The sequence below is a fragment of the Lactuca virosa genome, chromosome 9 (assembly GCF_052849685.1).
Source record: "Lactuca virosa cultivar CGN04683 chromosome 9, Lactuca_virosa_CGN04683_v6, whole genome shotgun sequence".
In the NCBI taxonomy this organism is placed as follows: domain Eukaryota; kingdom Viridiplantae; phylum Streptophyta; class Magnoliopsida; order Asterales; family Asteraceae; genus Lactuca; species Lactuca virosa.
The window spans coordinates 212743490-212769383 of record NC_136434.1 but is presented as its reverse complement, the minus strand read 5'-3'; the positions used below and the strand labels follow the sequence as shown (position 1 = coordinate 212769383).

The window sequence follows — 25894 nt, the reverse complement described above, 5'->3', positions numbered from 1 at the left end:
TCAAGGTTGTCAAGATCGGGATCCTAACCAATATCATTTTAGATTTTGCAAAATCGTAATTGTAAGATTGGATCGGGATCAGAAGATCCTACTAAAATGAACTTGTATTCAAATTTGCTCGTAAGATTTTAGGTGTGCAGTATACATTATAATTTGACGTTGATTAAGCCGTCAAAATGAAGTCAACTTTACATTTTTAAACATGAATCATAGTTTTTGTTGCTACAAACCTTAAAATTAGAAAGAAAACATCTTAATTACAAAAAGAAACAAGATCATTATAATCTACAACTAAAGGCTTAAGGTCACAAACAAGATATCATGAGTGTAAGTTGTGTAATTCGAGATGAAGTGATAAAATAATGATAATTTCGCAACTTGCATTGCTCGATTTCAAGTTGAATACAAATTTTTTAAAGGTTCGACTATATAATAAAACTAAAGTGGTGGGATCGGATCGTGTTAAGATCTTAAGATCCTAATCGGGATCCTAAGATCTCACTATAGATCTTGCTTCAAATAGATTCTAATGAGATCGGGATCATTTTTGGTTTGTAGGATCTTAAAATCGGAAGATCTTAAGATCAAGATCGGGATCTTAACAACCATGATACAAACACATATGCTAAGCTTCGTTTCAGATTATTTTTGGAAGTAGTTGCGGTGAAGCATTATACATCTTCGACATGACTCCACAAAATCACGTTGAAAATCCAATTTTATCCAATATATTCTTCTTTCCATTCATAGTTCCATAAGAAAACGTATAACAAAGTTTCCATTACTTTTATAAAGATATGTATAAGACTAAGACATAAACCGGCTTAAAAAACATAATCTAGCTCGCACGGATGCATTTAAAATTAAAAATAAAATAAAATAAACTCCTGAACAGTCCACGTCAACCCGTTTTAATGTCTACGTAGGAGGTCAATCATGGAACACTGATGATATTCTAGGCGTACGGAGTTTGAACCTTGTACCTATATGTGGTGGAATTCTGCACCTCACCACTAGGTTCCCATCGTAAGGGTGTTGATGCATTTAACTGTGAAAAAGTTGAGTGTTCAAGTCACGAAACACATAATTATCTCGAGACAAAACTTTATAACAAGTTAAAGCTTCTAACATTAACGAAAAATGGGAACTTCGAATTTACATGTTTGTACAGCTTGTTTCCTACACCAGGTCCTTCAACTACTTAGCGACGGAAAATCCTTTGCTATTCTAAAAAAATCCATCGCTATTCTGTTGCTAACTAGCAAAAACAGCGCCAGACGTTGAAGAGTTAGCGACGGATTTGTCCATCGCTACTCGTTTTTCTAGCAGCCTTCACTCCTCGGAACTACTATCACCATCTCCCGTTGGCTGTTCTTCATTTTGTCCTGAAGTTAAGTACTCGAGAGCGGAGACCACCTGACTCATGACGGGTCGTTTTGTGGCATCTTCTTGAAGACACATTGCTGTTACGGCTAAAGCTTGATAGAGCCCTTTCATCGGATATCTCCCTTCAAGCGATGAATCCGCCATCAAATGGAACTTTCTTCGGTCTTTAAACAACGGTGCTGCCTGCAAATATTTAATAGAAATGTAAGGAAAAGGTATATTTTGGTATCCCACATTGTCTATACACAGTCTCATATGCGTCTATGCATATATGTTTCAAACTCATCCCACTCTTTGTATGGGAGTTTTTTTGGAGAGTAAATATATGACTCTACATATCTAACATGATATCAGAGAGCCATCGTTTACAACTTTTAGGGGCTCAACACATGTCTAGTGATCTTATCTTTTTTAGAACAGCTTACACACACTACTATACTTCTAAATCTATATTCTTTGTCGTGATCTGCTTTTATAGATGTTATGAGTCAAATTTCTCTCTTTTAAAAAAGTTTTTTGAAGAGAAAATATAGGTTTCTTCTTTCCACACAAAGGGTAGTTTCTTATTGTTGTTTAATTTCCGTTTAGTTTATACCTACCCAAGCAATCAAATTTTGCTCTTCGCTTGGTCCTGAACAGTCGATGACTCGCCTTCCGGTGATTATCTCCAAAAACACAACTCCAAAGCTATAGACATCGGATTTTCGAGTCAATCGACCAGTCAATGCATATTCCGGTGCACAATACCCGTAAGTTCCCATCACCTTGGTTGTTATATGAGTTTGCTCGCCCGTTGGAGCTAATTTGGCTAATCCAAAATCAGAAAGCCTTGGATTCCACTCTTCATCTAGTAGAATATTTGAAGCTTTTAAATCACGATAGATCACTGGAGGATCGGCCTTGTTGTGCAAGTATTCCAGGCCTCGTGCTGCTCCCGTTGCAATCTTGATTCTTATGTCCCATTCTAGCGGTTTTAGCTCTCCGACTCTCCAATCTTAACCAAAAAAAAGGGGAAAAAGTTATAAAATATAGACTCAAAGGTTCACATTTCTAATGAGACCCATATAATGAAAAAGAAAAACTGTTATGAATCATGACATACTGAAGAGGTGATCTTCCAGAGAGCCGTTAGGCATATATTTGTAAACTAAGATCCGTTGTTCACCGTCAGAGCAATATCCGAGCAAATTGACAAGATTCGTATGATGAAGAAGGCTCAACAACAAAACCTCCACCAAAAACTCCCGGTTGCCTTGGTATCCATTTCTATCGAGTTTCTTTACAGCAATGTCCTATTAAATGCGAAAGAAAAAAAAGAAAAAGAAAAACACAAATTATGATAGGATTATGATAGTTGATCATACGATGAATTAATGAATTTGGAACTTACGGTGTTTTTGTTGGCAATGTGTCCTTTGTAGACCCTCCCGAAACCGCCTTCCCCAATCAAATTGTTGTAACTGAAGTTCTTGGTGGCAGCGGACAACTCCTCGTATGTGAAATATTGCGAAGAAATTTCCCTTTTTCCGTACTTGGCTATCTCATCCCTTATATAACTTCTTCTAAAGCTATCTGTATAATTTACATTCGATTAATCTCATTTAATTAAAAACAACCTGAATGAAACAGAAGAACACAAAGTTTAATACAAAAAGAAAAAAAAGGGGGGGTTACCATTTCCACGAGAAAACCCGGGGAACGAGTCTTGCCTTGATTCTTTAAAATCACGAATGCCTTTCTTCCTGTTGGTTCGTTTCTGGTTGAAACAACACCAAAAACAACCCATCATTTTGTCAACGAATCAGGACGACGGCCTACCGCGCCCCGTTCGAGTCATTCACATGTTTCGTGATTTCTTTGATCCATCGAGAACTCACGATGGCGTTGAGACCTGGCAACACCAACGTGCGTTCAGATAAATTAAATTTATCTGAATAACCAAGCGGAATTTCTTTTAGCTCCTGGTCTGGAAAGAACCAATGTTGTTCGGTCAGGCGTTTCACGGAGCTAAGAGAAATTCCGATTTTATTTCTTGTTTCGTGTAAGTCAGATTTGAAATTGTTAAGACAAATTAATATTTTGACATGGTCAAATATATTACCTCCTGATATTTAGCTGGCCATCCAATTCTTTTTTTATATATAAACGTCTGACTTATAATTTTAGTAGCCCTAAATCACTAAACAACTTGTATAATCTTTATATGTCATTAGACGGTGTTGACACTATAAAGCCAACTCCAATATTTATTAAAAAGAAAAAAAAAACTGTAGTTTTTAATACCATGTACTTTTCAACTCCCATTCTGTGAAAAATATTTAACACAATAATAATTACAATCCTACCTAAAAAAGGGTTTTTGCCACATGTCATCACCTAATTCAATACAATATTTTTTTTTAAATTTCAATTTCATTTAAATCCACTTGGCAAATTGTGGTTTTTTAGCTTTTTATTAAATTATAAAAAAATTAATCTAAAAATATAAAAAAGAAAATAAGGAAATATAAATGTCTCCTTATATTCTCACGCAATTTGTCAATTAATGTATTAAATTCAATTTAAATTTAAATCAACATTCCTAATTGAAAAACATAATTTTCGGACAATCTCTTTTGAATTCACGATAATTTGCAGAAATCTTGCAAAAATTGATTCATTCACAGCTAATATTGATATTCTTTCCAAAATCAGTTTTATAAATTATTAAACATGTAATGCTTAACAAAATATATTAAAAAAAATTGAAAAAAACTTGTGTATTATACGGATCTCACACTTAGTACAATGAATATGGGAACAAAACCCTAATATGATCGGTTGTGTTCAAAATAGTAATATTTTCTATATTCAATCTCATTATTTATTCATTAGGTTATTGTTGTTAAGTATTATATTTGCAAAGTATTTTGTGTCATCTCTATAATTTGGTTTATACCAAACATGAAGTGATATTTTGTTGAGGGGTTATTTGTATTGTTTCTATTGTTCTTCTGGATTGCGCGTCGTTTTTCTTCTTCTTATGCTGGTTTTTCTCGCAGATCTTACGATCCATGGGTAAGGAGTTTTAATTGGTTCATTAGTTCACATAACTCTCTAACACACACACACACGTTAGAAGCTCACTCGTTCTTTCTCTTCCACTGAACATGTATAGATTAGGGTTTCATCCTTATTTTCTAGTGTGATTTGATAACAGTTGTAGCTTAGGTTGAGTGTTCATATTGAGAGTGAAGTAGGTGATTTTGTAGCGAGGTTCTTGTGTAAGTACTTAAAAACCTTATGGTTCTTTGTCCTCAAATGATATAAGAATCGTTGATGTTGGGAATGTTTGGTTTCTATATTTTTTAACATGGTATCAGAGTCATGGTCGCTTGAGATGTTGTTTGTGATTGATCTGCGATCATCGTTTGCCGTTTGACGTCAAGGTTAGCATATCTAATCTTCTTCTTTCCGCATCTGTTATTCTTGTTATCTTTTCCCATTAGATCTAGAGTTATTTGCTCCGATCTACGGTTTATGTAGATTCCTTGTAGTTTTATGTTGAAAAATCCCAAAAACCATGTCAAAATAGGGATGAGCAGTTTGTCCCAAATCCCGATCCTGTACCGGTACCGTACCGGAACCGTTACTGAACCGTACCGAATTTGAAAATATGGGACGGTACTCGGTACTCCAAATACATGAATTTTGGGATTCGGTACCACCGGTACCGATACTAGTACCGAAAACCGGTACCATTTCCGGTGATGTTAATTCGGTTCGGTACTCGGGATTAACTTTCAATAAAATTTGGTTTTCGGGAAATCTGGAACGGTACGGGTCGGTACCGGTTCCGTCCCACACTCATCCCTATGCTAAAATTTTCCATTTTTATTAAATACGTTTTCATAAAACCATAAGATAATCAATCATTGTTTTTCAAATAAAATCCATAGAGTCAGAGTATCAAATAATCTCTTAAGTATAAAACAGTAGGAGGATATGTACGATCACACTTTCGCCTTTCCACAATCACCAATGGTACCTGAAAAACAATTACAAACAACTGGGTAAGAACAAAGCTTAGTGGGTTCCTCCAAAATACCCCACATAACAATACATAAACAATACATGCATACCGGGCTTACAATATAAAACTGGATTGCCCCTGAGCCCACAGTATCACGACTGGATTGCCCCTGGCCCACAGTCTCCCGACTGGATTTCCCCCGAGCCTACAACATAAGACTGGAATGCCCTCCCGACCCTCAACTTATGACTGGATTGAACCCAAGCCCACAACATAAGACTGGAATGCCCTCCCGACCCTCAACTTATGATTGGATTGCTCCCGGGTTTGTTGGCGTACAACACAAGGAGTACCGTCTCGACCCAACTACACTATATCGACATATGAAAACAGATAAACAATAACTAGCAATACAGGTAATCGTACAAATATACTAATTTAACATACCACTATAGCATAGCAATATCCTATACACAAGGATACATAAGTACCAAAACATGAGTTTAGTGAGAAACTCACCTCTCAACCCAACAAATATCACAACAACTCTCACGACTCCAAGAACCAGCACTATGAGTCACTTATGCAATAAACAGAGACCCAGTCTCAATCTATAATCCCAAACTCTCAAGTTGACCAAAATTCAACCCTAGTCAAAGTCAACGACCAACTATCAATTGACCTACGCCCCACGTACATGATGCTTCACATCCAACGTAGAGCTAGAGGCAGCATAACGGTCAAATTCGCAGCTACGCTGAATGTAGCTAAAACTACTCCCTACATAGCACGTTGGTGCCTAACTTTTCCATCAAGTGCTTAATACAGAAAGTAAACCCTCTAAACTTCCAAATCTATAATAGATAGATGTCTTAATGGATAAAGTCTACATTTGCACGGTTTAAAAGAGCATAACACCTAGCGATAAGTACCAAAATACCCTTTCATTCTCAAGAGCTCATGCATGGGTGGATAGGAGTGACCAAGATCCTATTTTTATGACTCTACAAGCTCAGAAACATCAAGAAATGACACTTATAAGGTCTGGAGTAGCTTATACCCATAAAGACCAAGGTTAAGGGACCAAAAGAATAAAACCCATGAGCTAATTAGATCTAACAAAAGGAGCATCAATATGCAAGCTTTATATCTTCTGGAGATAGGTCATGAAGTGCAAAGTCTGGATCTATAAAGCTTGGAGTTTCCACTTGCTTCTCCAATGGACTCCTTCTTCAAGAATACACAAAAAAATCACACTAATGCTTCCAAAACTCACAATTGATGGCTAGGGTTTCAAAAGAACGATATGAGGTGGTGGAGGTTGGTAATGGGAAGGGTTCCAAGAAGTTAATGTCACGCCCCCGGCCGACGACAGAAACGCCGAGGTACGCACCATAAATCAATGATCACAGTTATTGAATATACATTGAACAATACAAATAAAATCTTCTATTGTTAATTACATTGACAATAGCTATTGCTAAATATACTTAATGCAAAATTTCGTATCCATAACTCTCAAATATACTTAATGTACGGAATCAAGAGAACGTAATCTAGTCAAATTTCTTATCCGTAACTCTCAAATATACTTAATGCAAAATTTTATTTTTAATGTCACCAATAAATTTAATTTTTGGTGATTTTCGATTCGATCTTCAATGATGGATGGTTTGAGTAGTTTGAGATGTTCTAAAAGTAATTATGATTATAATATCTTTAATATACATTATTAACATAAACTTTATACACAATTGGTCCTTAACACATAGCGGTTCGTGGTAGTTTGACCGCCGAACTCTGACCAATTTTTACCGATTGTTACATTATCCCCCCGTTGAAAGGAATTTTGTCCCGAAATTCAACATGTAGATAAAATATTATAGAAAGTTGGTGGCGTTTTCGTTTCGCTTGATCCCCACATGATTATTTTATAGTCGTTTTAAGTCGCATAACCCAAGATTGGGTACTCATTCGAACATATGGTTCTATTCTAATCCCACAAAAAGAAAGGAATATGGAATAAGATTGAATCAAGTCTTTTAAGGTTATCAAATCTTGTATACAATTCTATCGCGTGTAATTTCCCATTTATGAAACATAGCACAATTTCCTATCTTACTTTACTGAAAGAGAGATAAAAAGTGTGTCATCGGACCGACACTCCTTGGGATTTGATGTATGAAAAAGCGTCATGCACATCATTTAGTTCTCAAGATAACATGATATAAGTATCAGGACCAAATTCAGTTAAGAATTTCGAAGGTCCTTTGAGTTGCGGTTTAACTTGACTCGTTCTCTAAGCCGAATCATTTCTCTATAGGGGAAGGATTTTAAAGTTACATAGGCTCTGAATTGGAGTTCGAGACTTACATTTTTTTGTTGACAAAGTTCGTTTGTCGTTCATGTATAGTTTGTAAACGTTCTCAGGTTCACATAATCTTTTCTGTAATCTCTTGTGTGATTCATGGATCAGAATACAACGCATCACCTGCCTGTTCTTTGTTCAATTTCGCATTTTCATTCATTGCTCAACATATCGAGTATTGGCAATTGCATTTGTATAAAGCCTCAAACGGTGTGGCCTTGATGCTGGTGTGATAATTATTGTTGCAGGAAAAACTCAATTAACGAAAATGAGTATTCCATGCAATATCCAAAGTCTATCATACAAGTTTAGAGCATATTATCCAAGTCAGGATGGTTATTTCGTCGTGGCCATTAGGGATGAATAGCTATGCTTATGTCTAAGTGCGTACCCAAAGATTTCGATGATTGTCAAAATTGCTAGGTAAATCTACTATCTTAGTGAGAGATGATAAAGATCAGTACCTCGTGCAGTCTGGCGATTTCTTTGGCAAGGACTGGTCAGCTTTTCCATTTCGCATGGTTCTTCGATTAGCAGGAAGTGGGAGGACTTAGTCAATCTTTGGACCACTACCTGAATAAATTCAAAACCATTAGGTTTATTAGGCAGCTTTGGTATAAAGTCCATTGACGTTGGTTCCCACTTTTACTCGGGTATTACTTATTGTTATCCTAATACTGAGTGTTTTTTGATGTTTTGCCTTTGATACAAGTTTGTTATTTGTCCACTCAATCGGTAATATATGCTTTCATGAATGTTCACCACTTCTATTTTCTTTAGATATAAGCACATTAGGTCAGAGCCTGGAAGGATGGGACACTTTAGTCTGTAAGCTTCGTCCAATACTATGCACTTGTGTTCACTGCACTTAGGCATACAAATTTGGTTTATAAAGTATCACGTCCCGTCATCCCTGAGTTTGACCTATTTATCCAATTTTCACATAGCTTCACTCACGAAGCTTTTCTCTCTTAGGGTCTTGAGTAAAACTTCTCAAATTTAAGTTGTAGATTGTGAATGGATATTCATAGTTAATATTCGTACTCAGCGGGTTTGGTATGTTCTTTTCAGCTAATGACATTTGCTACCATGTCAATCTCATTATAATGTTAACGAATCTCACATGTTATGATAATAACAAATTTCTCATTTATGTCATTCAACCAAAAGCATAAGCAAAAACCTTGTCTTAATTCATCTATATGCACCTCAATCCTTTATGTACATGTCGTCGTATACAAACAAGTTCTCTGTTCTTTCAGAAAGGTAGGATTTGTGCGTTACACCATAGTTGTTCTAACTTCTGTAATATAATCTCTTGCTTATTTCTCTAGTTGGACTTTGTTTCCTTTTGGTGTTAGCATATTTGGTGATTAGGCTTATCCTGGAGAAGTTCCTGATGAATCTCTAGTATTAGCCAACACAAATTCTTTTGTTGTTAAAGTTTCAACATTCATTCCTTAGGAAGAAATCTTCACTAAATCGTCCACATTTGATCAAATCCTTCACATTTGATTTAATCCTTCACATTTTATCAAATCCTTCTCATTTGATTAAATCCTTCACATTTTATCAAACCTTCTCATTTGATTAAATCCTTCACATTTCATCAAATTTTTCTCATTTGATTAAATTCTTCACATTTTATCAATTCCCTCACATTTGATTAAATCCTTCACATATTATCAAATCCTTATTATTTGATTAAAGCCTTCACATATCATCAAAATTTTCTCATTTGATTAATTTCTTCACATTTTATCAAGTCCTTCACATTTGATTAAATCCTTCACATTTTTTTAAATCTTTCACATTTGATCTTTAGGGTAGGAAAGAAAGTTTAGGTTCTTCTCTGACTTGTCATCATAAATGACCATGTCCTTCTCATGGGGTAGGTTTAGTCATATTGTTTTCTTGTGCTACAGATCTATACATAATGGGGAAGTAGTCGATTCATACATATGATAGTGTCAAAGCTTCTGCTCGAAATTGGTATGAAGTCTATAAGTAAAGATCGATCGTTAATGGTTACTTTGTCAGTTACTAGGGGTCGTATATCACCTGACGTGACACAAACAAAACCGTGTCATAAAGACAACGATATTGGACTTTCAGTGACATAAGCACGAGATTGACGTGAAAAACATGATTTGGTAAGTGTTAGGATGGAATTATTAAAATTTCGCGTGTAGATTTCTGACAGCTCACTAGTTGTCTCCACTTTACAGGTTTTCTCTAATCTGCTGGTTTCATGACTCATAATAGGTTTAAGTTTGGGGTTTGCAAGGATTTCTTTTTATAACTGAATTAGAAGTTCCTCGGTATACAATTAGTTAACGAGAAACACACTGGTTACTATTAGTGGTTCCTGGTTTTCATTCCTTGTTTCAATTACGATTGCCCTGACTCGAGCTGTTATCTCCTGGTTCTTTAGTCTTGGGCAGTTTTCTCTCAAAATGCCCATTTTCATAACAAGATGTTCTTCCACCAATGCTTGCTCCAATTTTTGCATTTCAACTGTTGGTAGCATACTCCTATGAGCATCACTTGTAGTGCTTCTCAAGTCGTGGCATAAGCAGAGTCGATGCCCACGATTTACACATAATAGTTCTACCTGGTAAAATTTGTGTCCTTAAAAGTGTAGGTGGCAAACCTAAACACGATAGTTTCTGTACACGAACAAACATGGAATATTGATTCCATCATTTAAATCTAGAGTGCCAAACCTATAACTCCTTCATTGTCATAGAAGTATCTGGGTTGTTGGTTCATGAATTCTTCGTGTGTTCATGTCCTCCGGACATAACTATTATTTCTATGGTTGTTGATTCCAATTCTACTTTGCTCAGAGAAGTTGTTCCTGTTGGATTTGTAAGTGGTCCAAAGTGTTAGCTACTTGTTGTTCGATCATTAATTCGATTGTAACTGTTTCAAGTGATTGTGTTGGTGTTGGATGATCAATCACCGATTTATTGTGAGACATTACCTTGTCTCATTACAATTGGTTCAAGGAGAAATGAGTCGCGTGAAAATATCGATGTGTATATAAGCGATAATATTATAATTTTTGCTAAACGTGTAGAAATAATGTGGGTTTTCCTGAGATTGAATCTACTATGAGTATTAGATGTAGCAAACTTTTACAGTACTACCAATGGTGAAATGTTACACTTGGAATGAATGACAAGAAACCAGCAATTATTGGGACAAGTTGTGCAAATTTACAAAGAAAATGCTACAGAGGAAGTTGCTCACAACTCGATGTTTTGACCGAACCTTGATTTCTGAAGTTATGATTTATTTGAATCAAGATATCTTGGAAACTAGACATGAATTATAACCACTTTCATGTTCATGTTAATCAGGATTTCTTTGGGATTTGAATTAGATATTTTTAAATATTCATAAGTGTTCTCTAAAATTTTCAAGAGTTCTTAAGAGTTTCGAACTATGATTTCCTTTAAATATTCTGGATTCCAAGCGTTTTAGTCTACCAACAACTAAAACCAAGCTTGATTGTTCATCGGTCTAACCATAATTAAACATAGGTGCTCAGTCTACGTCTAGGTGTGGTTTGGATCATGTACAACCGAATTAGCTAAGGTGTTTGACCTAAAACCTTGTGTTGTATTAGTGTTCGAGGGTTTGAGTTTATATATGCCTATATAACCCTATAACTGTAGGTTAAGGAATATACCTAACCTAAGAGAGCAAGCCCTAGGCTATAGTCGCCCTTTCCTAAGAAAGTACTAGTTCGTTATAGCCAACAGCTTTGATACCAATCTTTCACACCCTCGGTCGGCGGCGGAAACACTGAGGTACGCGTCGTAAATTAGCGATCATAGTTATTGAATATACATTGAACAGTACAAATAGAATCTTCTATTATTACCGAAATAGAAATTACATTGACAATAACTATTGCTAAATCATGACACACACCTAACAATCCAGCATTTACAAATGTATGATAAAATAATGGAGGGTCTTCTGTACGAACACTTCCGACCTTCTAAATAACCTGAGAATACATGCATTAAGATACGTCAAGAAAATTGTTGGTGAATTCTACAGGTTTTGACACAAAGTATTTTTATAACCAAAAGTGTTTTATACTTTATAAATACTTACTTTTCTATCAAAAGTATAAAATAAATGAGTTATAAAAGTGTATTTGGCCTCATTTAAAAACATCATTTGTTCAAATCCAAAAGTAAAAAATTTGGCAAAATACATATAAGTAAGTCACGCTTATATCAAATTTTTACGGTTCTCATCACCAAAAATGCATTTTTATATAAAGATATTGAATACCAAATTATATAAAAATAAGGTATGTTACTTTTTGTGAAAACATGAAATAACCAACTTTACTCTTGAAGTTTCGTACAAGAAATTGTATAGTTTATATGTAAAAATCATAGGTTTTGAGTTTATAAAACTTGTAAGATTGTGTCGTAGTAGTTATTAAGTGTTTTCTTACTTAAATTCTGGTATTGACAAGTACTCATTTTGAGTCCTTTCTAAAACCTTGTATAATTCCAATATTAATTTTATACAGCAACAGAACAAAACTGGGATCTACAATGAGTTCATAACTGAATTACGACACTACACAACACTAGCTCCCAAGATCGACACTACACTTTGACAGGTTGAAATTGATTCAGGATCTGGTTCAATTGTAGCTGCATTGACATTGCTATAGTTTGAATTAGTCCTATAGTCATGTGGAAAACCATGCAGGCGATAACATTTCTCCAAAGTATGACCCTAAACGTTTGTAAGGAGTGCAAAATGGAGAGTCCTTTCTAAAGCTCTTGTTGTTGTTGGAATTTTTGGAGAAATGATGATTTTGCCCTAACATGATCATTTTGGGAACTTGATTCTGATTGTAAATGTTACTATTTCTATGCATGTTAAAAGCCATAACATGATCATTTTGCTGAAGAACATTAACATCACGTTGTATTTCTTCTTGAATCACAAGTAAAAAGGTCCCGACTGACAGAAGGAATCATATTCATTAACAAAATCTGTCCCCTAATCTGAGCATAACTATCATTGAGTCCCATAAGAAAACTCATTGTTTTCTCAAGATCCTTTGCAACATTGCACGTGCACTTGAGATTATAATTCGACAATTTTTCCCACAACATTTTAAGTTTGGTATAGTAATTACTAACAGAATCTTGACCTTGAGTGAGATTCATGAGGTTTCTCTTGATTTGAAAAATTCATTATAACGCCCGTGTTTCTGGCTAATCATTAGTAAGATGATGTAATAGTTAGGGTCAACAATTGTAACCTATTTTGAAGTAATAAAGAAGAATTATTTGAGTATTATGTGATTTATGTGCATTAAACATGCTTATAACGATGTAATAAATTAAGAATAAAAATAAGCGTCAAAAATAAAATAATAGATAAACCCAATATCTATGAAGAAAGTTGTAGTGGTCGTGACAAGGATTCTGGAGATATAAAGAATGCCGAAATCCGACTTATAACGAAGAAGTTATGAACTGTCGAAGTTTCGCGACAAAACCAGCACGACGTTGTGTGACGTGAAAAGTGAGTTTGCGATAAAATACTTTTTATCCTTAGCGATTTAAACGAAAGTTATAGTATACGTTAAACCGAGAGCGTGCATAAAAAGAACGCCCAAATCTGACTTCGTATGAGGAAGTTATGATTTTTCTAAGATTTGGCAAAACAGTATGTAGCCCGGAATTCAAATTTTAGATCGACCGATTTTTAGCCGACACAATCTAAACGAGAATTGAAGATCTCGTTAATAAGAGCTCAACAATATAAAGACTGACGAAAACGGACGTCGGATGACAAAGTTATGAATTTTTAACGGACTTTACATGTCCATGCCTGTTAAAATATAACTTTAAAAATAAAGTAAAAATTAGCCGACAAAGTCTAAACGAAAGTTGTAGATTACGTCGCCACCTACGCGTGGTTATAAAGAACGTCAAAAACGGAGCTCATATGCGAAAGTTAGGGAATTTAGAAGTCGGGAATGAGCTGATGCGAAGAGGGTGACATGGCCGAATCTCGGCCCCTTGCTTGCTCCCCACGGTCTTCGCTTCGGATCGCAACACCTTCCCCCTCGTACGCGGAGCGTAGCCCTCGTACACATAGTGTACTAAGTACATGCAACGTACTCCAAAGGGTACGCCCAGCGTAGCCGAGGATCTCAACCTATAAATAGGTGCGAGGTTCTCCATAATTCTTCACACCTTCACCCTTATTTCTCTCTCAAACTTCTCTCTAAACCCCTCCCAATCCCTAGTAACTCCCAAGTGCTAGAGACGAGTCCCGGAGCGCCAGAAGGCTCCGAGAAGAAGAGCTTTTCGGCTCAGAAGTTCTACCCCCGCAGAGCCCGGTTCCTAGCCAAATCCCCCTTAAAGTGAGTTATGCTTACCCTACTCTAAGTATAACTTATGTTTAAATTTATTATCGTTATTAGGAACCTATAATCAATATATGAGCTAAATATTATAAATTATAGTATTGTTATAATACCTTTTTAACTGCTCACAGTACGGGGAATCCAGTTTGAAGGGCCGCTTGGGTTGTTGGATTTCAGAAGTGCTTAAATGCCAAAATTGTCCTGCCCTCCGGTGTTTCATGTCTGACCCATGTCTGTACATAGTAGTTGAAAAGTATTGTTTATCAATTATATTACATGAAAAACAATATTGCTCGTAATTAGTCGCAATAAACATTAGACTTAAATCTAGTGGTAATAATACTAGCTTTCGTCGAAGGAAAATAATTATTAGAAGCGAAGCGCTGCCCGTTGGAGTCATCACTTTAACAAGTGAGTGCATAGTTACTTTCATCTTAAACATAGATATGAAGTATTTAATATAAATTACATGCAATGTGTGCATATTATATGTGTTCTTGATATCTATGTTGGATGAACAAAATATACATGTTTTACTTAATTTAAACTGTATATGTATTTTATACCTATGATTATGATGGGTAAATGAAATAGATGATGTGTGAAGAAATAAAATGATGAAAGGCTTCGATGTTTAAGATGATCCAGTCATCTAGCGGAGTATAGATGACGACCACGAACTATTCTAGACAGTCTAGTGGAACGCTAGCAGGCTCGCAACCTGTAGGTGTTTTTGAACTAAGTGTTCACCAGGTGTACTCCATCCCCCTCATGGTTGCCTTATTTGACATATATTGCTGAGGAATCCCCTAAGCAGTGTTGTCATCCCGATGAAAATCCTTAGGCTAGGCCCTTTAATTTAGACGCTTTAGGGACAGAAAGTGAGGATAACGGGAATGGGTAATCGTGTTGATTGATTTGATATAATTAATAAACTTAATTATTGTGGGTTGAAAAAACTATGTGCTCACCAGGCTCCTAAGCCTGACCCACTCAGTTTCTTGTATTATAGGTAGTGACACAAGAGCATAGATGTGATGATCTGATGAGTGATTATGGATTATAGGCCAGTAGATATAAATAAATGTTTTAAGGCGTATGTTGTTTCGATTTATGCTTTTGATCTGTATTGACAACGACATCCCGAGGTTTTAATACAATGAAATACATTTCTTCGGAAATACTTTGATAAAATCTTTATCATATTCTTTTGGAAACAAATTCTGCAATATTTTCTTAAAAAGGATACTCTGGTTTTTATTAAAGCATAAATAAATCGGTTTTTTCTGGCCGTGAAATTGGAGATGTCATATTCATGGACCATTTCTTTGTTGAAATTTTTCACGAATTTCCTTCTGCATATCATTTGTAGTCTCCAAATAAATGATAGAAGCGGAAATTTCTTTCGATACTGCATCTAGAATCCATGAAATGATGATGTTGTTGTTGCGAAGCCACAATTTCACTCGATCATGATTAGAAACATCAAGTTTTGATAGTGTAACATCCCAAAATTTAAGGCCAAAATTTTCATTTTTAATTAAGTGATTTATAAAATAATTTATCGAAACATTGCCAAGATCATGTCAATACATAAAACCATAATATCATGTCTCGAAACCATATCATTTGGAGTAATAAAATATCAGAGTACAATCCCAGAAAACTCAATGCGGAACCCATGTATGTGTGATGCATTGCTACACCGCCGGCTCCTTCCCCTTAGACGAAGAGGTACCTGAAACCAAAACTAAAACTATAAGCACAAATCTTAGTGAGTTCCCCCATAATACCACATACCAAAACCACATACATATTGTCGGGCAACTCTACCTGCCTCTCCGGAGGTATCCCAGGCAACTCCTCGGGGAATACATCCACGAACTCTTGTACTACTGGCACATCGCCCACCGTCGCCTTACCCGCCTCCCGGGTATCCATAACATAGGCGACATATCCTGTGCAACCCTGCTGAAGGTAGCGCCTAGCCCTCGCTGCTGAACGTAAGGCTGGTCCTCGTTGTGGCCTATCGCCCTGAATCACCAGCTCTCCCCCACTTGGGGTTCTGATTCGCACCAACTGCTGTGCGCAGTCGATCACCGCCCCATTGGGGCTTAGCCAATCCATACCTATAATAACCTTGTTCCGCCGCAAAGGTATGGGAACCAAGTCTACCAGGTAACGCTCCTCGAACAATCTCAAAACACAATCTCTGAAAACCTCTGGTGCTCGCACTGACCGGTCGTCCGTAATCTCGACCTCTAGAGGGCAATTCAACATGCCCGAGGACTCAGGAAACTTCTTGCTAAGCGCAAGAGAGACAAACGATCAGGTAGCACTCGAATCAAACAACACTTGAACTGGGATACCGTTCACATGGAACGATCCTAATCAGAGCATACATATCACATATCAAAATCACAGCGACATAATATAAAAAAATAAAGAGAAGAAATCATACCCGTCACCACATCGGGTGCGGCACGTGCCTCCTCGGCTGTCAGCTGAAATGCTCGGCTTCGCACCACTGGAACCTCTGTCTTGACCTTCCGGCCATCCGTAACTCGTGCAGTTGCTGGAGTCAGCACCACCACTGGCGCTGCTGCGGTCAATCTAGGGCAATTGGCCTACCCATGTCAAGTCATTCTGGGGTGCTGACCTACCCATGTCAAGCCATTCTGGGGTGCTAACCTACCCATGTCAAGCCATTCTAGGGTGCTGACCTACCCATGTCAGGCTATTCTGAGGTGCCGACCTACCCTCTGGTCTATCTCAACCGATTACGGGGACTATTTCACCCCCTACCGCTATCATATAATATCATATCATAATCATGCTGCCAGACATATCTGGGGTGTCCGACCTACCCATTGGTCCTAGCGACCGAATCGGGGACTAGTCCCCTCCTACTGATACTATCTCACATAACATAACATACTAGCATACACATATATCAAGCACAAGCAACCCATATGATTATCACAAAGACAATCATTTCAACTAAACAACTACCAGTGGGCCGACCTTGGTGCCTTAGACCCACTTTTACTGGAAGACAACTCACCTCGCTGTCGCGTAGTGTCTGCACTGATCTCGGTGTGGAAATCGACTCTCCCCGACTCCTCAATCCCTACACGACAACTCTTCTAAGTTATCAACTCATACTCGTAACCCTTACAAGGGTCACTCAATCCCAATCAATGTTAAAGTCAAATCCGTGGTCAAAGTCAACATCTGGTTGACTCGACTCGCCGAGTTGGCCCGCCAACTCGTCGAGTCCCCATATCCACAAAATTCCATAATCCTGTCCCTACTCGTCGAGTCTAGCAAGAGCTCGACGAGTTCGCCTTCAACAACACATCGAACAATCTTCATCCAACTCGCCGAGTTCGTTCTTGAACTCGCCGAGTTCATCTTCATCCATAAGAAGATGTTCAGTCTATGGCTCGCCGAGTTGTATGAACAACTCGTCGAGTCCATCTTCAAAGATTGGGAGATTGCCTTGGACTCGCCGAGTTTGCGCAAACACTCGTCGAGTCTCATGATTCCCAGGTCCCTTATAAGTCTAAACAACTGAGGGACCTTCCACACTATCATCTGGTCCATCGACAGAAAGGATTTTGTGGTCGATACACCCCGACTCGTCGAGTCCCAAGAACGACTCGCCGAGTCCATCCTTGACCATTACTATTAAATGGGTCTTAACACATCAAAACCATAGATCTGGCCTCCTAATGTCCATTTTACACGTAAAATTCTAAACTTGGTGCACATGCATGGGAGCTTTGGCTCAAAAATCCATAAAAGATGGTCTACAAGATGCATGGGGTGTTTATGGCAGCAAAGTGGGCACCTTTATGCCATAAAGACCCCCAATAGCCCTATATCTGAAGCACAAACTCACTTCTTATACTTAATCTCGAATACATCCTCACTAGGGCTTAGAAAGATGTAGGAAGAGGTCCAAAATCAAGATCTAGACGATGAATAGACAAGGTTTCAGCTTTATACCTCTAATACCTCTAATGTGCTCAAAACTCTGGATCTTCTTGTTTCCCCTTGATCTCACAAGCCTCCTTCTTCTCCTCAAGCTTCAATCACACAAAGTAACACCACAAGGCTCAAGAACACACTATAAATGGATAGGGTTTCGAGTTAGGGTTTGCTTTGGACGATGGGGGCTGATTTGAGGGGTTATAATGTGTTTAAATAGGGTGCAAACCCTCAATTTAGGGTTTCACTCAAACAGCGTCTACTCGCCGAGTCGGTCTCCCGACTCGTCGAGTAGACTACTTAAACTTTCCGCGGGTCACGACTCTACTCGACGAGTTGGGCCTCCAAATCGTTGAGTCCCAGAGAAAAACATGAGAAATACTTGAATTAAATGCATACCAGGAATCGGGTGTTACAGATAGAGTGCCATCAACAAATTTAAATTTGTTTTTAGCTGATAGCGCAATCTTCAAATTATAATTAAACCATGTAGGAGATAACATAGTAGTAACAGCTCTATCTTATTTATTGTTATTAAATTTGATTGTTTCATATAGTTCCAATTTGAGTGTCATATTTAATTCATTAATAATCAAATGTTGTATTTTGAATGACATAGTAGTATATTAATTCATTATAATGGGTGTAAGTTTATAATAAGCAAGGTAAATAAACTATTAGGAATTACAATGGAATAAAAATGAAGTATGTGTTACTTAGGAAATTAACACATGCAATATTTATAAACCGATTAATAAATTAAAATTAGACGTTTATATGTCATCCTTAGTAATAAATGAAATATGTGCTAAATATAGATTATTAATATGATTGTAGGTGTTCACAGAGCTGGATTTCCATCTTAGCCACTTCAATGGTTTTCTTTTCTGTTTGCTGCTTCGGGTGAGTTCTCTCACTGTGTGTAAGATTATTAATATGATTGTAGGTGTTCACAGAGCTGGATTTCCATCTTAGCCACTTCAGTGGTTTTCTTTTCTATTTGCTGCTTCGGGTGAGTTCTCTCACTGTGTGTAACGCCTGCAGATCCAGGCTAGTCAATCTAGAGACAATAAGTGTCGAGAAAGATAGAACAAATAATATTAACTAAGTTGTAATATATGTCACAATGGTTCCGTACATATAAAGAACACCGAAATCCGAGTTATAACGAAGAAGTTATGAGCTGTTAAAGTTTTGCGACAAAACCGACACTACGTTGTGTGACGTAAAAGGTAAGTTTATGATGAAGTACTTTTTAGCCTTAGCAATCTAAACGAAGGTCGTAGTATACATTGAACTGAGAGTGTGCATAAAAAGAACGCCCAAATCTAACTTCGTATGAGGAAGTTATGATTTTTCCAAGTTTCGACTTAACAGTATGTAGCCCAGAGTTCGAATGTTAGATCGACCGATTTTTAGCCGACACAACCTAAACGAGAATCGAAGATCTCGTTAATAGTAGCTCAACGGTAAAAAGACAGACGAAAACAAACGTCGGATGACGAAGTTATGAATTTTTAACGGACTTTTCATGTCCCTGCCTGTTAAAAATATAACTTTAAAATAAATTCAAAATTAGCCGACAGAGTCTAAACAAAAGTTCTAGAGTACGGTCCCACCTACGTCTGGATATAAAGAACATCGAAAACGGAGCTCGTATGCAAAAGTTACAAATTTTAGAAGACGGAAATGCAAAATGCGAGACGGTTGCGAGGCCACGCCCCGCGTAGCCTTCGGACGCCTCGCGTACTAGCACGCTCCAAGTACACCGAAGTCACGCCCCGCGGTCTTCCTTTGAGCGGTTCCGAAGCGAGCCACGTAGCCCCTACACATTTCGGACACGTGCCCCTTATGCACAACGTACCTGCGAAGGTACGCTCAGCGTACTCCGAAGCTTCGGCCCTATAAAAGGGGTGCGAGGCCAGCCATATTTCTCACCCCAAAATTCCTTTCTTTCTCTCTCTACTCTTTCTCTAACCCTCCCCAAACACCCCCCAAGCCTAGGAAACTTCCCTAGCGCTAGAAGAAAGCCCCGGAGCGCCCGAAGGCTCCGAGAAAAAGAGTTTTTCGGCTCAAAAGCTCTGCTCCAGCAGAGCCCGGTTTTTAGCAAAACTCGTTGTAAGTGGGATACGCTTACCCTACTTTAAATATAGCTTTTATGTAAATATAGTATTGTTATTATGAACTTATAATAAATATTTGGGTTATTATTATGACTTATATAAGTGTCGTTATAATATCTTTTTAACTGCTCGTGGTACGGAGAATCCGGTTTGAAGGGCCGCTTGGGTTGTTGGATTTCAGAAGTGCTATAATGCCAAAATGGTACTGCCCTCCGGTGTTTGATGTCTGGCCCCTAACTGTACATAGTGGTTGGAAAATATTGTTTAACGCTCATATAATAATAATAATAATAATAATAATAATAATAATAATAATAATAATAATACAAACAGATCTAACAGATCACTACAACATAGCAACATTCTATATACCTAGATACAAGTCTAACAGATCACTACAACATAGCAACATCCTATACACCAGGATACAGGTCTAACAGATCACTACAGCATAGCAACATACACTAAACCAGGATATCAATCCAATATGTCGGCCTTGGTGCCTTCGACGCATAAGTACAGTGAGGAAAACTCACCTCAATCCGTTGATAATCAAATGTTTGCTCGGGTTGTTGAACCGGATAACCTCGCGCCAACTAACAAAATACAATCTTAATCAACAATTATCCAGATAATCCAAAATTCGAGGCCCACTCCATAAACCAACTTCCTAAAGGGTAAAAGACCATTTACCGTTTCCTCATTTAGCCCAAAACCAAGGCCCGATCCAATCACACAATAGCCCAAGATGGCAACCCAAAGCCCAAAATGGCCCAACAAGGCCCAAAACCACATCTCACGTCGTGACCAGCCTTGGTCACGTCATGAGAGCTCACTCAAATAGATCCCAACTCATCACGACTCAACCTAGCCAACTTAGCCAAGGAAAAGTCAACAGGGTTGCCCTCATGTCGTGAGAAACCTTCTCACATCGTGAGCCTCAAACAGATAACCAGAAACGGGGCCAAACGCTTCTCATGTCGTGAGACCTTGTGTCTCACGTCGTGAGAACAGTTTGATGCTAAAAATCCAACTTTTGAGTTCTTAAACCATTAAGCTTTCAATCCTAATTCTTCCAGAAGCTAACAAGGACTCCAAAGGCCAATAAAAACGATTACTTGGTGGACATGCATGCCCCAAGCATGTCCTAAAACTATCTTAGGTCAAAATGACAAGAAATGGCCCCAAACTCAAACAAGATTCATAAATTATAACCATACTTCAGATCCATAAGACTAATCACAGAGAATGACTCATTGATCCATAAAGTTGCCAACTTTATGGATCCCAAGCATGCAATCCATCAGAAACATGCAAAAAGGAGTGTAGAACTTAGATCTAGCAATTTGAGCTCATAAAGATTTGATCTTGGACACTTACAATGGTTCAAAATGTGCACAAGATGATGATGATGAAGCCTCCTTGCTGAACCAACACTCGAGAACTTTTCCTTCTTCTTCTTCTAGCCACCAAAACACTATAATGGATCCAAAATCACCAAGATGGATTAGAGTTAGGGTTTTCTGAGTTAGTGGAAGGTGGAGGCTGAGAAATCAACCCTAAAACCGATTTAAGAGGGCTTTAATATGTGGGAAACCCTAAAACTTTGTGGGCTTGGGCTACAGCGAACCTCACGTCGTGAGCTCATATTTCTCACGTCGTGAGCTCAGTCCCGGATAGAATCTTCATGCGGCCCTCCTCACGCCGTGAGCCTCCATGCCTCACGTCGTGAGGACCTTTTTTTTTTCTTCCAAAATCCAACCTTTGACCCTCTAAAAGTCTAATTCGATTCATCCAAGAAAACAAATGTTGCAAAAACGGTTTTTAAAACATTGTTGGTTTCAGAATGTCAGATTGGTTGAGAGAGCTGGAATGAAATTGACATTCAATCATTTTTAAATTCAAATATAATTCCAAAACTACCATAGTATAGACAATATTTTTATCCAACCTAGTAGTTTAGAGCGATATCTACATTATACATAACATTTAGACGAAATTGATAATGAATCAACTAAAAATCACACTACTAAATATCCTAAATCAGATACCACGAAACTGAGAAAGTCAAAAACCACAACAAAAAAAATATAGTGTTTTAGAGTTAATAATCAACTTTTATTTTTCAACAATATTTTATAGTCTACATTTAATGGTGAGTTAGTTTTTCCGTAAACAATTTTTCGGTTTTTTAGGGAAAACTGAAATTCGTTTTTTTTTTTCTGGTTTTTTTTTGTTAACGGTTGGATTGTTAACGAAGGAACACAATCGTTGGGAATGACAAGTATAAATACATGTGTTTGACCCTCGTTTTTATTCATTCTTTCACATTCTGCAACTATAATCATAGAAATAATTGGAAGAATTATAGGAATCGTTAACTGTAATTCTTAGAATCAAGGAGGTCCTAAGAGGATCTTAGTCATTCAAATCCATCAACGATCATAGTGAGGGCTAATTATCCTTAAGGATGGTGATATAGTAGCGTCCTAGTTTTTCAGTAATATATTTTCGATTCTATTTCCGTACTCTAGGCTAATTATCCTTAAGGATGGTGATATAGTAGCATCCTAATTTTTCAGTAATATATTTTCGATTCTATTTCCATACTCTAGATCCAACAGGGTACACAACTAGTTTTGGAGAATTGTCTTTTTGATTTTGTCACCACTGTTCAGTTTTCCTTACTTGCTTCTTGATGAGGTAAGTTTAAAAATCCTTGGCCCAATATCTAAATGATTTAAAAGAACCAAATATAATTCCATGTACTCACTGTTGGCTTCTTGCTGCTTTGTTTTAAATAGAGTCGCAAGCTTTTTGCTAGTTATTTTCAATAAATATTTCTACAAAATCTTATTATATTTTATGTTCTTAAAAAGAATATATAAGTACTGATCGAACACAGGAGAACAAAGATCATTTAAGCATTAACCTTCATACTAAGTTCAAAAATACCAAAAACACATACATAACCATAAAGATAGATACAACGATCCATTTACTAAAAACGCTTAATACCTATAATCCCATAATAAAACCCTAATCAGCTAAATACCAAACATGGCAACAAAATGATTAGTTGCCGTACTTAAAGCTTTAACCACTTATCATTCAAATACCATCCATGACTTGCTGGATTATTTGTTTCGACTCCTGGAGCAAACCGATACTCTTTTGGAGCCTCTCCCTCTTTGAGGCCACCGAAGTAGGTTCATCCAGCATCTTCTCCATACCACCACCACGCACCATCACCTCATTTACAATCTCCTTTTCCAACTCACTATTCACCATTTTTTGTATCACAAACCGAAGCTCAAGAGCTATCCCATCCACCATTCTTCCCAAAACAATCTTCCAGTAAGCCATCATCCTCATTTTCAAGTCGAACGCTTGATCTCTTTTGGTTGCTGGAACATTCACTAGATGTGTGATGCCAATAAAAGGACAACCTTCCATTGAAAATGAATAATCATCGGTGATTGCACTCAAAAACTCATCACGCTTGCCCATTAGCTTGTTCCAAGAAGTTATGAAATCGGGGTCACAAGTGTAATCTGTTACTTTTTCCATTTCAATCATCTCAAAAACCCTTTCCACCAACTTCTCCTTCATTCTTAACATCACATTCAAAGATGCTTTCTTTATGGAAGGAAGAAGTTGTGGATGATTCCCACAATGATCCATCAAGACTCTAGCACAAACAATCTCAAGATAACCCCATACTTTGTTTAAGAAACTAATGGGCAAATCAGAGACATCGTTCACTTTCTTCTTTAACAAATACAGAAACGCCGAGTTCGAGAGAAAAAAAGGCAACCGAATCCCATTTGCTTCCTCCAAAACCAGCATCTCCTCAACAAGAAAATTTTCAGAAATTTTGTCACTCTTGTGGAGTTCTTCTGAAAACTCATCCAACATTTCAGCCAATCGAGCATTGCAATGCATTTCTTTATCATCATACTCAAGCTCACCTCGAATCAAGATCTTTTGAAACGTTTCTTTTAAGGACCCAACGATTTGCAAAAAAGCAGCCATTGCATCGGGAATACTAGTAAGAATCCGGGGTAGCTTGTTGAGTTCCAAAACCGAAGCATTAAGTCTCTCATTGATCTTCTTGACAATGTCCGGTAAACATTTTGATATGATCATTGATTGTATTTCCATAAGTCTACGTGCCAATACAGGAATACCTATAATGGACTTGTCCATCTTGGACAACAATGGGTGAGTTTGAAAGAGTGGCTTCTTGCATTCGAGCCTCTTCATAGGTCTCATCTTTGATCCGGTTTCTAACACAGATATAGCCAAGTCCGATGTTGACATCATTTGACGTTACCTTCTCAAGTAAGCCCTCCGGCGACTGATCGGATTTGGTTACCACGGCTAAAGTTCTTTGTCCTGTGCTGTCAACACGTCGTGACATGCAAATCGATTCACATGTTGCAAAATCAACATTTGCAGCAAGAACATTCAAAATGATACTCTCTTCTGGCTTAATATGCTCCATTATCATATCTGAAAGATTCAAAAAGTAATTATAAAGCACATGTATTTTTAGTCTGCATAGATTTATAATACTTATAATAAACGAAATACCTGAAATCTGTTCGTAAATGTTTTCCGGTTGATCACCCACAGCAACCCGAGCTATTCCGGGCAAATCAATCATGGTGAGATTTGGAACACCATTCTTCTTGACGACTAAAGTTAAGGGTACATTTGATATCCCTTTATTATCTCCGGCTATCTCCACGGTGGCCTTATCGATGGCATCCGAAATCTGGCTTTCTTCCATGATTGTAACCGATTTTTTCTGATACTCCAGAAGGAGTTCTGGGACAAGATCTGGATGGTTTTGAAGCCTCATGATCAGAGGTACTCGTGTGCAGATGTTCTGTCCACGCGGCAAACTTATGCCGGCAAGCGACTCTAGAACGCTGGACTTGCCGGAGGACTGGTCTCCAACAACGACGATGGCTGGAAGAGGGATGCCTTCTTGGGTGACTTTGAGACGACGGAGCTTGTCGACGGCATCAAGAATGGGACGTATTTTATCGTTGTAAGATGAAACGATGGGCGGAAACTGCGGTTTGTGATCTTCGGTAAAAGGAAGAAGTAGTACCTCACCGCCGTTGGTTGTTTTGGTGCTGTTGTAAACTGGAACCATGGTGTTGCTCTTTTCCGCCATTGCTGCCGGAAATGCAAGTGGAGTAAGTACAATTAGTGGGAGGAATCGTGTACGTGTTTAGAATATCAAATCGTTCTCAGGCTTTATAGGAAAAGTAAACCTGTTGAATCAGAAAGAATCATATTTGAAGATTTTCAATTTCCTTTTTTTTTTTTTTGAAAAAAAAACCTTTGAAATTATCTTTACTTGAAAGAATTAACTATAATGTTTATTTTGAAAGTTAGTGATTTAAGGGACGTGTTAATTATCTCGATTAGAAACCGGAATAGATTGAAACTCGGTTTGATTTTTCAATTCTTCATTTTTTTTATTTTTTTTATTTAAATCGATTTTATCCTAATCTATTTTATCTTGACATGTCATCATTTTATTTTTTATATAACTCTACATTAATTTTCTT

The 25894-nt window shown here is 37.4% G+C and overlaps 1 protein-coding gene and 1 pseudogene across 2 annotated transcripts; both read right to left on the bottom strand.

The window, feature by feature from the left end:
* Window positions 1–760: 760 nt before the first annotated feature.
* On the bottom strand, window positions 761–3435 carry LOC145137136 (putative serine/threonine-protein kinase PBL23). The gene is made up of 5 exons (XM_079071274.1): window positions 3061–3435; window positions 2777–2958; window positions 2489–2678; window positions 1986–2380; window positions 761–1569 (listed from the first exon to the last, which is right to left on the bottom strand). The coding sequence occupies exons 1-5, from the start codon at window positions 3173–3175 to the stop codon at window positions 1333–1335; spliced, it is 1119 nt and encodes a 372-aa protein (XP_078927400.1). The 5' UTR covers window positions 3176–3435; the 3' UTR covers window positions 761–1332.
* A 19815-nt stretch (window positions 3436–23250) lies between these two features.
* On the bottom strand, window positions 23251–25559 carry LOC145138351 (dynamin-related protein 4C-like; annotated as a pseudogene). The gene is made up of 2 exons (XR_013721455.1): window positions 24903–25559; window positions 23251–24821 (listed from the first exon to the last, which is right to left on the bottom strand). The product of XR_013721455.1 is annotated as a dynamin-related protein 4C-like (transcript).
* Window positions 25560–25894: the final 335 nt, after the last annotated feature.

Excerpts from the sequence above, each read along its gene's own strand:
- LOC145137136 (XM_079071274.1), bottom strand. The coding sequence starts at position 3,175 with ATGATGGGTTGTTTTTGGTGTTGTTTCAACCAGAAACGAACCAACAGG. Across the intron at positions 2,381-2,488 it reads TCTGGAAGATCACCTCTTCA|ATTGGAGAGTCGGAGAGCTA; the intron begins GTATGTCATGAT and ends TTTTTGGTTAAG. Across the intron at positions 1,570-1,985 it reads AGCAAAATTTGATTGCTTGG|GCAGCACCGTTGTTTAAAGA; the intron begins GTAGGTATAAAC and ends AAATATTTGCAG.